General features: G+C 35.7%; 1 protein-coding gene across 1 annotated transcript in view; it reads right to left on the bottom strand.

Moving 5' to 3' along the window:
* Window positions 1–10,083: 10,083 nt before the first annotated feature.
* The window catches only part of MYO3B (myosin IIIB), a 206,031-nt gene continuing 201,661 nt past the window's right edge, over window positions 10,084–14,453 (bottom strand). Inside the window, exons 34-36 of the mRNA XM_032989705.2 lie at window positions 13,045–13,151; window positions 12,624–12,670; window positions 10,084–11,320 (exon numbers count right to left, since the gene is read on the bottom strand). Of these exons, the coding sequence (XP_032845596.2) occupies window positions 11,188–11,320; window positions 12,624–12,670; window positions 13,045–13,151 (287 nt within the window). The 3' untranslated portion in view covers window positions 10,084–11,187. The remainder of the gene's footprint in view (window positions 11,321–12,623; window positions 12,671–13,044; window positions 13,152–14,453) is intronic.

The raw sequence follows: 14,453 nt of genomic DNA, 5'->3' as shown, positions 1-14,453 counted from the left end.
CATGCATCTTAGAAAACCCTGCAAGATGATTTAAGGCTTTGTTATAGTACATGATGAGGATAATCTTAAAAATTCACCAAAGGTTGCTTCTCCCATGAAACCTAATGAATCATGTCTTTTTTTTTTCCCTCTCTCAAGTAGCTTCCTCTCTTTTCTTCTAAGTCTCCCTCATCATAGTTTTCTACTCCATTGCCTCCAAGTCCACTAATTTTTCCCTTCATCACAGATCATTAATACTTTTATCTTCATGTCTATCCTTTAAAATTCTTCTTCCAAGTGTCACCCAGAAATTGGATACAACAGAGATTAGCACTGTAGGAAACCACAGGGTAGAACAGGAAGGCTTTGCCCTCTCAGAAATAACAAATTATGTGCTCTCTGTTTGGTTCTGTGCAGCAGTTGGAAGAAGCAGTGAAGCTGGCATCTTGTCACTATACTGTGGCAGAGACAATGAAGAATCTGCCTCTAATTCTTTTTGACACAAAAGAAGACAGGAGAGAGAAAAACCATGACCACCTTGATCTTCAGTTCCCCCTTCCTGTAAGAGCAGGATGACAAGGATGTTTCCTGCATGTTGTGGCAGAGCAGAAGAAAAGTTAGGGGTATCTGAAATACTGAACATTCTCAAGAAAATACCTAATAGTCCTCAGAGTATTGTCCATAGCTCAAAAATACCTTAAAAGAAATAAAAGTAGCCTTTAATGCAGTCGAATCAATACCTGTCATAAACACTACATTTCCTTTGGAAGTTTATATCACTGTACTTTTAGCTTGTCAGCAACATTCCCAAGTACTAAGTGTACTTCTCTTATTATCAAAGCAAAGAAATACTTATATCCTCAGACCTTCTACCTGCAAATTAAAGTATTTAAAAAGTGTAAACTATAAATGAAACAGTGACTGGAATTTCTGAAAACACTGTATTGAGTTACTAATGGGTTTCTAACACAGAAAACTCTTCCAAATTACTTATACCTAGTGGTTTAATGACAGGTATGCTCACCTTCTTGAATTTTACTTGCATAGGGAGCCCAGATTGTTGTCCCTTTTGCACTTCCTATTTTCTTCATAATTTGCAGATATACTCTAACAATCATTGGGAATTTCCATTTTAACTGAAAAAATATGCAGATCTAAGTTCAGCAAAAGTAGCCATTTCTAACAATCTCTAGCAAACATAACACAGCTGACAGCTGAATGTTACAAATGGGGCCTCAGAAACAAGGCTTAACAATTTTGTTTAAGATCACAAGTTCCCAACCAACACTTGAGCCACAGAAGAATGTCCATTAGCTGCTATAAAAGCAAAATTAGTAGGGCTTTGTGATTCAGTGAAGGTCCTGAGAGGCACACACGAGGAGACACACCAACACAGTGGAGAGTGGTATAAATTCTTCAATTTTAATAATTTCCACTCTTTTTTTTTTTTTTTTTTTTTTTTTTTTATCTCATGCTAACATGAAATCATGTTTCATTTCAGTTAAAAACATTTTTATGCTTTACATTTAATCATGTTCACACTTCTTTCTGGTTTAGGTCCCACTAGTCTCATTACACAGCACCCAGTATGATTTTATATTGTGAAGAAAAAAAATATTCTGTAGCTAGAGTTGTTTTGTCCCACTGTTGTTTTCTTTAGTCTTTTGTTCGATGCATGGAAAGATGCTAACCTTTCTGCGCTATCTTAACTGCAGTGATCTGGGAGCAAAGCAAATGAGATTTAGTAGATATGTTTCTGTTGTCATTATTAAACTTCATATGCTTTGCTATGTAGACAACGTGTTTTATTTCTCTTAACTTGAAAGAGGTTTCTGTCTTATTGTTGCAATTTATTAAGGGCAAACAATCTAGGGCTTATAATAGGCCTGTAGGCAGAACAAAGCCCTTGTCAAATGGAAGGGTTGGCTGCTCAGCTGGGTAGCATGTAAATGTGCAAAAAGAACTGTTCTGTTCAAAGACACTAGACATGCTTTTTAAATAAAACATCTCATATAATTGAGAGTTCCCATTTAAGTGTTATGTTGGAAATGTTAATTTAAAAAAAATTAATTTAACTGAAAAAACCAGAGTTGTAGTGTATTTTTTTGTAAACTCTCGCAATAAACAAAATCCCACATATCTCTAAGGTTTTTATTACAGGCTGAACATTGTGTTTCTAAAATGGCAGTTTATTGTCATTTTATAACACCATGTTATGCAGGTCAGGATAAGTTCATTTGATTACTGTATTCACCTGAGCAGACTGTGTAAACTTGATCTTATCCAAGACATATTTTTGGGTTTGCTTTTAATGTAAGAGATCGCTTGGCCTGTTACTTTGACAGAGCATCATGTCTCAAAAAATAAGACAGTTTCTCATTCTACAGCTCATTTAAAATTTTGCATTATGTGCCTCCTTTGCAAGAACTGAAATTAAAATGACAGATAAAGATAACAACATAATAGGCATTTTTTTCATGCACTGGTCCACTTGGGCACAGGCAGTTCTTTTTTTCCTCTTCTGTTGAAATGGATAATCAGGACAGTATCATCAATTAGATTTTTCACTTTAACTTTTCATAATGTTTCCAGACTTCACTATTTGGCAAAGACAATTGGGACAGATTTCTTTATTTTTTCCTCTGGCCTAAAACTCAAAACCCCCCACTTCCCAAACTGTTACCACCGAAGAGTTTATTAAATGGCTGAAAAAGACAGCTGGTCCCACCATCTGTTAAAAATTTTCAGGGGCCAAACGAAACAGGTTACACCTTTAGCCATGCCAAGTCTTCCAATACCCCCTCCCTCTCACAGCCTGTGGAGGGCTAATCTGAATTTCACGCTCTGATTTTGCTATTGCTAATGTCTGAGCTTCTTATGTGTGCTTCTTGTAGTTGCTTATATTAGTTCTCCAGCAGTAACAAAAGCTCCCCTCTCCTTTCAACCTAGCCCGTTTGCAATCAACGGAATCCTGGGTCTATAGTCGCCTTTACAATAAGATACTGTACCTTGAAGGAAACCCACAGAGAACCTAATATCTGACTTTTTGGAGCAACAGAGAAAACCAGGGGTGCATTTCTGTTGTTTTGCAGCCACTTTTCTATAAATGCTAATGGAAGTAATTCAGATGTGCCAACAAAGACAGAATCTGCAACACACTGCAGGTGTGAGGGGGCTGAAACAAAAGGGATGCTAACCCTAATGGTATTTCTTGTCATTAACAATTCTTTGATGTTCATACTCAAGGCTCTCTTTTATCTTGTAGTTTTTCAGCCATCTTTGTTAACATGCACTGCAACTAATTTTTTTTTCCCCCCTAACCTTTAAAGACATCTGCAAAATGTTTATGCTAAGTTAGTTTCCATAGCATCTTTCTGTAACACAGATTGAAGTAAAATGAGATAAAGCTTGCAAGGTTATTATTAAAACATCAGTAAGTCCCTATCATTAAGTGAAAGGAGCAGATCAATAAAAAGAAGCTCTTAATGTTACTTTTATAAGGATGAGTTTCTTGTAATGGGACTGGGGATTAACTTCAGTGTAACAGAAGCGGTGTTTATAATATAGCAGCTCTGTTGATAAGAACCTGCTTGTTTTACTTGTACTCATTAAAAAAAGAATTACAAATATCAGTAAGTTCCTATATTAAAAAGCCTTTCACAATATAATATATTTAAGGACATGCTAATTTTCCAGAAGGGATTTCTCTACCACTAAGTGGGCAATGGCATTCAGTCAAGGCGCTGTAGGTGGAGCTTCTCCATATCCATCTGTCTTTCCTTGACTTACAGATGGAAAAACACTGTGTCTTTTAAAATGTTCAACCCAGTAGGATGACAGTAAAATGAAATGAACAATCAAAGCACATAAGATGCCAATCTGAACTACTGCACAGCACTACCAGCAGACCCAGCATTTTGCTCTCATCCCATCGGTCATGTCCTGTTAGATCACATCCCATTTTATCACAGTCTGTTGCATTATTGTTGCAGCATGCTGGAATGTTAAATGAGCAATATAATCAATCAATACCAATTTCCAATTGGAATTCAGTTGTAAATCTGTACTGAGCTAAAAATGCTGGAGATTGTAATACAAGCTACCAAAAGATAGAGTTTTCTGAAGCCTCCCATTTTGTTTCAAAACTTCATTTCTAACAGATCAATGAAATGAAATAAATTAACTCTGTGCCTGCATTAAGTACAGCACTTATCTTTGAATTTGGATGTAAACTTCCATCACACTAATCCTATGGAACAAGAACATAAAGAACAGTGGTTACATTAATACTTTTTCTTCTTTTACAGTTTACTTTCATCTCGAGGAATAAAGGCAAACTAGGAACAGTGTAGTTAATATATTGCCTTGTCCCAAGTTTCAGCTGTATGGATTGATGGACTGAGGTGCTTCTCTTGTTTCATCTACAGCATTCAGCTGTCTTAGAAATGTGTATGGGACCTATGGATCTTAGATTATTGATTATTTTATCAAATTAACAGACTGTTTTTAATTATTTTTCTTCCAGTAGCGCTGAGGAGTGGTCATTCCTGGGGTGACAGAGAATTAAAAAAAATACAAGTTTGTTTCAAAGATTTTGCAATCTCAGTAAGAACTGTTCTGTCCTAGAAACCCTTACATAATCTCCTCTGTTGCATTAACTGTGTTAATTTGTTGCTTATAATAGTGAGCAGCAGCAAGAACAAAACCCACTGCATAAACTATGTCACACAGTTTTGTGGAAGTACCTCCTCTGTATTCCTCTCCCTTTGCTAAAGGCCCCAATGTAGCACCTCCACATCATCATTTCCCAGCTATACAACAATCCCATACTCCAGCACCCACCTTTCTGAGCAACACTTCCACCAGAACTACAAGACCCCTCTACCCCTGTCCTGGCCTCTCCCATCCCCACCAGTGCATTACACAGCACAGGGTCCCAGTTCTGCTATTCCAGTTTTAGATAGGTCTTCACCAGAGACTTGCCATGATCAGTAGCACAACAATTTTTGGAAACAGCCCTTACAGGCCTCCCTCCCTCCCTTCTTCCCCCTCCCCAGCACTGTACACCAGCCCGATGGATGGCATCCAGTCTTTGTTGTGGTGATATTATTTTCACTGGAGATCAAAACAAGACTTTCAAGCTTACTTTTCACTGGTAGTGGATCAGAAATTGGGACTTGGGTCTTTTGCAGAAAAATGCAAACATGTTGATCTACCTACTTGCCATATCCATTTGCCCACTATTTTATAAAATACTATTTAAATTATTGAAAAAATAATCTCTCTCTGAAATTTAATTAAAAAAATAAGCCTGCCAAACAAAAGCAAGGAATTTAATCTATTACTGGCCTGATCAATAATATGTAATCTGGTTTCTGGCAACATTACTCCAAGATGTGTTTTTCACTTATCTGCTCCTATGTCCTTTAGCATCATAGCACGAGTATACTAATAAACACTTCCCTGATAACACAATATATGTATTTACTGTTCTGACTGATACTGGATTTATACATGTAATAAAATAATTTCCAATAATTCTTGAAAAATCCATTAAGATGAGTTAGGACATCAGTCTGTGTTTAAAGACACAATGCACTATTATTATGAATTGTTGGCCTCCTTCCTTACCAGTTCTAGCGCCCAGCACGAAGGAGACACAAAGCCCCTCACCAAGTTTTGTAACCTTTAGCTCTGGCCCAGAGGACTGCTCCCCGGCCTTTGGTTTTCATAGCATCCTGTGCTACTTTTTTCAGTCTGAGAGTCCTGCTTTGTTGTCAAACAGAAACATCATCTGTCAAGTAAGCATTCTGCTACAACTCCTCCCAGGGTGAACAGTCTTAAAGAAAAGGCACATTAACAAAATGCATTTCTAGTGTTAACAACAAAACTGACATTATTTCTCATACTTTTTTGTCAGAGTTAAAAGCAGGATGGATAAATTTATTACATGACATGTCATGTGCATATATCAGTACTAAAACTACTTACCTATTTCTTACAGGATTATACTTTTGAGCCATATAGCTTTATTTTTAATTGTATAGTCTATATATATCTCATTAAACAGAAAACATTTAAAAATGCTTGGTTGTCTCTCAAAATTCTCCTTCCATTTTGAGAAAAAAAAAAAAGAAAAGAGAAATAAGAGTATGGTAGACTTCAATTATTTATCTCATTGCTAACTATTTTACAATAAAAAAGCAATACCCCTATAAAATTACAATTTTTACAAAAGGAGGGAAAAATGATTCGATTATAACATTTTTTTTTTTAAAGGTGAAATTTTAAAATTGGGACTTAAATCTCATTTTACATCAGTTTAAATTTGGTGTAAAACAGCTAGTAGTACCCCCCAGACATCTTGACCTCCAGCCATTTACTTCCACCACAAAACTGCCTTCTTACTCCATCTCCATGAAATCATATAACTTTTTCCCAAATGATGTATTTCCTAATTTTCACTAAAGAAAAAACTTGTTAAGAAACTACTTACAGTGATGGACCTGAGTTCTAAAATGTGAGATTTGTTCATCTGTCCTCATATGCATGAAATCAAGCAAAGACCAATGGATACTGAAAAGAGACCATTGCGTATTAAAACTGCAGGCTTTAGGCATACGTGTCTTGCACTATCAGAGACAACCACATAACCGAGTTTATGAAATTCATCCTGTTTTCCCACTGTTTACTGAATTCAATATCAGAAAAGAGTAGACCTAAAGACACTACATATCTTCAATTTCTTATTTATTTTTAATTTTTAATATCTTCTATACTTAAAACCATATCTGTTTTTCATGACGATAGGAATTATAGATAAAAAAAATATTCCTTCACAATAATTGATGCTGGTTATGACAATGAAGGTAAAAGATTATCCAGTCAAGACTATCTTTAAATAAAGTATAGCAAAAATTGAAGAGATCTAAATATAGAAAATAGCAACATAAGAAGGTTCCTTACAAATCTTTATAGTGTGCAACTATTTATATTGAATGAGAAGTGCACCAGTGGTATATAAAAATCAGTATAAAGAAGGTAAATCGGTAGCTCCTTCTTACCCTCTGACAGCACAAGTCAGAAGGTCTCCAACTCAATTAAAAAGGACCATGTTTAAATACATTCCTTTTGTTTAAAATGGAAACAATAAATCCACTTTGTGTTTGTGTGCGTGTGTGCCACGTATAGCTCTTAGTACCACAGTGTACCAGAAGTCAGGAATTTAGTGGAATTAGAACACAGTGAGACAATTGCTTGGAAGCATAAACATTCACAGTTATATAAAATATGGAAAAATATCAAATAAGTATATAATTATATTAGCAACTATGTTAAATGACGTAAGATAATCAGTAGTTGCCTGCTATTAGGAAGAAATTTTCCTTCCAGGAAGATGACTTTGTAATTGTCCACTGTGGGTTACTTTCTGTACCTGCCACTGAAAAACTTAGTTTTGATTGTTACCACCAAAAGGAAAATCAACTTTTGGTTGATTTGACTTAGCAGTCTTTAGCTTTACATTATTTATAGCCATATTTTGTAAGCATCTAAGTAACAACAATACCTTGGATGGCTTGATAGAGGCCACTTAAAAGACCTTCAGTGCACAAAAGCCCTTTCCTCCACTCTTACAGTGTATGGGTGAGTGAGGTCACGGTGGGGGCAAATTTAAGATGGCTGCAATTTACTCCTATTCTAAGGTCCTTTTATGTTACTAAAGTGATGTAAATGTTTAAGTGAGAAGCACGTTTAAAATTACCAAATGAAAGGGGCTAATCTCCAAAAGGTCCCTGGCCAATTTTTGCTGGCACAGAGAGAAGTTTTTAAGCTGCCATAACTGAAAAGCAGAAATTGTCCTCAGCAAGAACCATTTTCTAGTGCCATTAAGGTCTACAGAAAAAAATCTACTAAAATCCCTTGTTGAGCTTCACCCTTTTCTCTCCCATCTGCTGAAAACTGTTTAACATATTATACACTGTCTTGGAAATTTTCTTTTTCTTAAGAGGATTTAAAGTCTTTAATTTTATAAAATATTAAGAACAGGATATGTTATGAACGATTAAGCAAAATGCATTAATATTTCAAGATAATATCCATGAAAGGAAATAAATTGGAACAATACGTCAATGGCATCAAAACCAATTGAGAAAATCTAAGCAATTCATATTGATATGCTCCCACTGACCACAATCATCACACTGACATGTGTCCTGTACTCCTTTTCATGCACAAATCAATCAACTCAAACACTCACATCTATCAATGTGGGAACAGAACTTCAACTCTTTGGCCAGTTTTAATGCAACTGCATGGCTCTACAGCAAGCTGAGTCTATGACTTTTAATAATCTAAAGGCATATATGTATTCTAAAATGAGGATGAGAGAAGGCCACCTCACAGGGGTTATCTGGTGAAGGTAAAGTGAATTGATCAAACACAAATGAGGAAAGGGATAGGTTGTGAAATAATAAAATGCACAGACTGGCTTTGTGCACAGTTTTTATCGAAGAAGCAGCAAGAATGGAAACATACTACTCAACAGCAGCTTTTAGATAGTAACTTCAGTATAAAAATATTAGTGACATTAAACTAATTTGAAAAATTATAGTAGATGTAGATACTGGCATTGCATATAACAAGGAAAGTATAGTATTTTACCTTTTCCATGCAATTAAAGACTGCTTAAAATCTCTTTGAAGTCCGTTTCTGATGGCTGAGATTGATACAAGCTTAACAATTGAAAGGAAAAAAGAAGAAACCTAAGGAATGTATTTAGGGAGTGTTTGCATTTTGCTTGTGCTTTGCTATTTAATGTTCTGAAGCGGTTCTTGTTATCTCGGGCTCCCATTCAGCAAAGCGCTTAATCATGTGCTGAAATTTCATTGATTTCAGTGGGTCTTATGCTTTGGCTTAAGTGCTTCACTGAATTATATAGTATTTTTCACTTTCCCTTACTTCTCTATGAAGTTAATAGAACTAATCGGCATAATATATTACTTGATGTAAGGTAAACTGTTGGTTTTTAGACAGGTGACATAATACGTAACTATCATTTAACTACAACAGTTGATAAATTCTAGTTATGCATAATAGTGATGTGCATTGCAGTAATAAGAAAACTTTACTTTCCCAAATAATTTTCAAAAGGGAAGGATGGAACCACAAAGCATCGCTATTGCTAGAACTCCGTGTGATCTATGCCAATATAAGAATAAAGTCAGTCATCTGACTCTTTTAAAATAATGTTATTTTCCATCCAGATATGTTATAAATTAATGGAGAATTTATACACTGTGTAGGAAAAGCTGTATGTTATTTTTGATGAGGTATCCTAACAAATACTCATTCTTGTTACATTTTGACAAAATGAAAAGAAATCGATCTGCACACATGCATTCATATTAGTTGCCATTCATATTTGCATGCATTTTTGAATATCATTAATTCATCTGCACTGTACTGTACTGAACTCACCAATTCTCTGTTGTTTAAGGAGTCCCTAAATTTTAAAGGCTCTAAAGAGCCTTTAAAGTACATCTACCCAGATGTACAGTAGAGGAGAATGAGTGAACTGAAGGACTTCAATCTCTGGCGGGATTTAAACTTTTAATTTCAACATTCTGTCATATTCTGGGCGAAGAATGAGTGAAGAATTTTTTCCTGGAACAGCTGAATCCTTCTTCCATCCTCATCTGCCCTGTCTGGCTTAATTTCTGGAGAGACAAAGCTTTTGCTGATCTATATATTTTGTTACCTTTTCTTCTTTCAAACCCTATTCTGGCTTAGGGATGCCCTGACTGCCCTTGGGTCTCATTTGCCATGACATCTTTCCTTGTCCTGTGGTCGAAAAGATGGTGCCAGTGAACCCTGATAGTAAGAAATTCTGTAACTTAAGGAACAGGTGTGAACTGCACCTCCACAAGGTTTGTTAGCACAGATCAGGGTAAATCCACTGGAGGTAAGATAAAAACAAGGAACATAAGTAGGTCTATACAATACATGGTCAGATGTTTGTTTTGTTTTGTTTTGTTTTGTTTTTTTCCTTCACTATGGTTTCTTTTTTTGTGTTTTTTTTTTTTTTTAAAAAAAAAAGGACGATTTTGAGGAAATTTGTAAGGCAGTACACGTGAACATTTTATTTCCAAAAGTTTTTGACAAGAGCTTGTATGGAAAAGAAGCAAAGAATTGCCACAGATCATAACCGTGGCTCAGAAACAGAAAGTAAAAAGTAAGATGAAATAGTCAGCTTCTGTGATTGAAACGGTTACCAGCAAAGCAACTCAGTGTTCCATAGAAAGTTACATATTGTTTCACTAAGGATTTGGAGAGAAAGTCAAAAGCAAGTAGAAAAATTTGCAGGTGATGTTTTCTTCCCTGCTACATACAAGAGAGATGTGGAAATGTAGGAATCACTGGAGCCCAGAGATACAGGATAAGAAATAAATTAACTATTTAACAAGAATAACTAGTCATAATGATGGTTTCAGTCACAAGGACTATATGAAGCAGTGCGTGAAATGTTAGAGTTAAAATTGTTTTGCTTCTTATATTTGAAATAATTCTTCAAGTTAAACTTACTGTAAACTAATACTTCAGAAGAAAAATATTTACAAGGTAAACTGAGACACAATTATTATTTTAGATTATTTTACTCTATACATTTTTGTAGTGTTAAAAGCCTTACACAGCACAGAAAGTTATAAGGGATAATGTTTAATACCAGTCTAATGAAATACAAAACACTTTCACTATGACCCCAAATGAAAATTTTTAGTACAGAGTTCTTTTAATCCAGTTCAGTTCCTTGATCTTGTTTTTGACACAGCTCTACCAGCAGTTGTGCCAGCACAACAGAAGGGATGGCACAGGGTGGGAACAGCAGCCAGGGGGTAGCAGGAAAGAGGGGGTCAGAACTGCATAAACTAACCTTGATGCTAAAGAAATGTGTCCATTGCCAACACAAACACATACATACTTCCCTTTACTGGAATTGCTTATAGAAGTACAGCTAAATGGGAAAATTTACAGCTGCAAAATCAGGTATAAATTAGTGAAAGAAAGTTACTAGCTGGAATTTTATTTTTAATATATGTATTTTTAATATTTATTTTATATATATATAAACACACATGCACAAATTTAATTGGAAGAGATTACCAGCATGGAAATACTCTTACCAGTATCAGTTAATAGAGTAAGTGAGTTTCAGCTTTGAGCAAAAGACACACCTCTTGAAGAAGGAGATGGGGAACTGAGAAAGTTGTCATCTTCAGGGATAGTTTCAACAGCAGACAATGATTTGTAATACTCATCCTCTCCATCCAGCACTTTGATTTGGCTTGAAAGGAAACAAACAACATTTATGATGTTAAAAAATTAATTCTGTAAATATCTTCAGAAATAGAAACTTCTCTGTGGATGTGAAAATGAAGAGTGCTAATACAAGAAAGGAAAAAAAAAAAGATGGGATGATTTGTGAGAAAGATTTAGCTCATACATACTTTTATTTTGCTATTACTTTTTTATGATTATACTCTGAACGGTTCTGAGGATCAGTGAAATGCAATATAGTCTTCCAGTTTGGGTGTACAGAATGATAGACCAACTATTTGCATCAAATGGGCATTTCATTTGAGCAGTGTGACTTTTTTGTCTGTATATGTTCCACAAGTAGGGTATGATTTTGATAGTGTATTTCAGCTGATGGTTTGCTGTGAATATGAGCCGAAGACCACATCACCAATTTTTGGGGAAAGCCATATTGACATCAAGGAGCTTTCATTTTTCTGTTATGTATGATGAGCACTGCAGTCCTCATGTTAGTGTTTTTATCCCCTGAAAAGGAATACAGGCTTTTTTAAACTAGGAGAGTGAGATGAAATAAACCAAGTCTTGCACAATGGTGCAAGATTTTGGGCTTTAACCTTGACTCAAAGACTTCCTATACATACAGTTATATTCAGAAGATTAATTTAAAAAGCAGAAGTAATACAGAAAGTTATTGCATATTTTTGAAGTAGATGCATTTACAAGACCATCATCCATCAGTTCTCTCTGGTCCATGTTATTGGTCGGTGAAATACTGTGGCAATTGTACAGTAGCCAGCCTGGCTTTTGTAAATTCTTTTCAGTGATTTCTATCTTACCGGGTGATAACTGCCTATGTGACAATGAGAACTGACTCAGTTCAACTGAGAAGGAGCAGTTCCCTTTTGGGTTGAGTGGCCTCTCTGTCAGTTCTTAAAATGTGCTCCCCCAGGAGGGCTGAAGCCCATTGCGAGTGTGCTGCTGCAAAGCTGGCAGGGCTTCTCTCTGTGTTCTAGGTCAGAGAACTTCAGTTTCAACATCCTTCATCTGGCACCTTTCACTAGTGCTAAATGTACTGAAAACATGAAGAAAGCTATTTTTTTTTTTTGGTAGAGCTGGGGAGCATATTTTGTAAGAATCAGTTCTAGTGTCTGCAGACATCAGTACATGCAAGTTATACACTTGCTTCTGCAGAAAATGTCCAATGTCAATGCACAGAAATATGTTAATTGTTTATTTTTAGAAACCTCTCTAGAAAGTTTTGCATATTCTGTAATATCACAAAGGACTTCTTCTGTTTACAGTTGCTTAGAACTAAGAAGATAGATATTTACCCAAGTTTTCTTGGCTTCCTCTTGCTCCCTTGATATTCTAGAGTTCCCTGTGGAGAGGGCCAAGAACACACAGTCAAAGCAAAGCAGCAAGTCGTTAATTTTTAATTCAAAGTGATTTTGTGTTGAATGCAAGCAGATGCTGATAATATCAGAAGTCACAGCATAATTTTTTTGATCAAAGGGCTCAAGTGAGCCTGATGAAGCATGCATCTTGCTCGTCTTTGATAAACCACATCAATTATTCACCGTGAAGGCAGACATCCTGACATGAAAGCAACAGATAAAGAGCATAAGCACATGTTCAAGACGAGAGCAGAAGAACGTGGGGGTGGGGATGGAGGGGCTGAAACAGGTATTAATAACAGAATTATTAACTGGAAACAAAGCCAGTAAAACAGCTTTATTGCCACTTTGAACTCACGTTTAACTGGTTATAGTACATGTTGTCCTCAGGGCTATTCAGCATTTTGGGCTGCTGACATCGTCGACGAGGTGTTCTCAGCTTCTGTTCAAGACAGTTTTCTGAACCTACAGTAAGATAACACAATTTAGTTTTAAGCTGTGCCAGGTGCTGTGAATGTCTTAGTGTATTTTAGTCTGTAAACAGTCTTTTCTTCTATCCTATTTGGTCCTGGATTTATTAGCAAGTCTGCCCTAGCCAAAGTAAGCACACAAAAACTTAGGGATCTTTGTTTCCTCTTTTGAAACTTAGTTCAAACACAAGTTTTTAAGCAGAACTTAATTTTTACTTTTATAACATCTTTTATTCTTCCTTATATCTATATCACACAGCTCCTTATTCCTTTCACACTTTATCTTAGTATCTTCTGTTATCTAAGCAGGAAATGAGGTATATTGTGACTAGCTAGGGATATATCATTCCACAGCAGCAAAACCGTTTTTCTACAATAGACAGTAATAAAGTCTTTTGACTGATGAGATTTAGTCTATTATAATTTTTAAATACAATAAGGCTACCTTCTTGACATGGCTCTCTGTTTAATCAATCAGACTGGTTTGGAATGGTGCTTTCTTAATATAGTTTGTGATGTGCTGTAAAGTAACAGTTGCTTAAAGTCATCTGGAAAGCAGAGTTTGAAGATGAAGGAAATATTTCAGAAGGGGTGGATTTTGAAAAGATCTAACAGCTTTTTTTTTTTTTTTTTTAATTAAAGAAAAAAGGCATTATACTGTGCTATACTCTATCTTACCAGGTGCTTTCTGTGGTACATCCTCTAGATTACCAGGCAAACTATTTTCAGGATAAATCAGGATCATTAGGTCACTAAAAGACACTGTGGGGTGTAAGGAAAGGTAATTTACTTTTCAAGTAATTCTGCCAATGCCTTTGACCTTTCTGATATTTCCCTGTTAAAAATTATTTTAGTGACAGTATGAATAAAACCAGTTTTTGGTGGCACTGAAGGAAAAACATACATCTTATCGCATTTGCATTCCATACTGCATGGGAAGCTTGCTCTGATACAAAAGACTGGCACAAAGATCAAGTAGCACATGAGTTCCTTTAAATACTTCAAAACCGAAGTCAGTATGGCTTGCGTGGATGCATGGCTCTAATCTCACAAATCCATTTGTAAGATCTGGCCTTAAGGAGCAGGTAATATTACAAAGGAGGTTTATTATACACCCAGGTTTACAGTTTGTAACTATTATACTTTTCTGCAATTACTGAGTGAGGTAGAGAAGGTGGTTGAACTTTGGCCTTTTCAGCCAAATGACTGACTGTTCTGGGAGATTTTCTCTCTTTCACTGTCTTTCTCCCTCTCAACAGTAAAATTTGAAAGATATTAGTTTCCTCTCAGTGTGGGA

Source organism: Tyto alba, unplaced genomic scaffold (assembly GCF_018691265.1).
Source record: "Tyto alba isolate M040663 unplaced genomic scaffold, T.alba_DEE_v4.0 Super-Scaffold_7, whole genome shotgun sequence".
Taxonomy (NCBI): Eukaryota; Metazoa; Chordata; class Aves; order Strigiformes; family Tytonidae; genus Tyto; species Tyto alba.
Note: the sequence above shows the minus strand (reverse complement) of the source record. Positions and strands in the feature narration are given on the sequence as shown.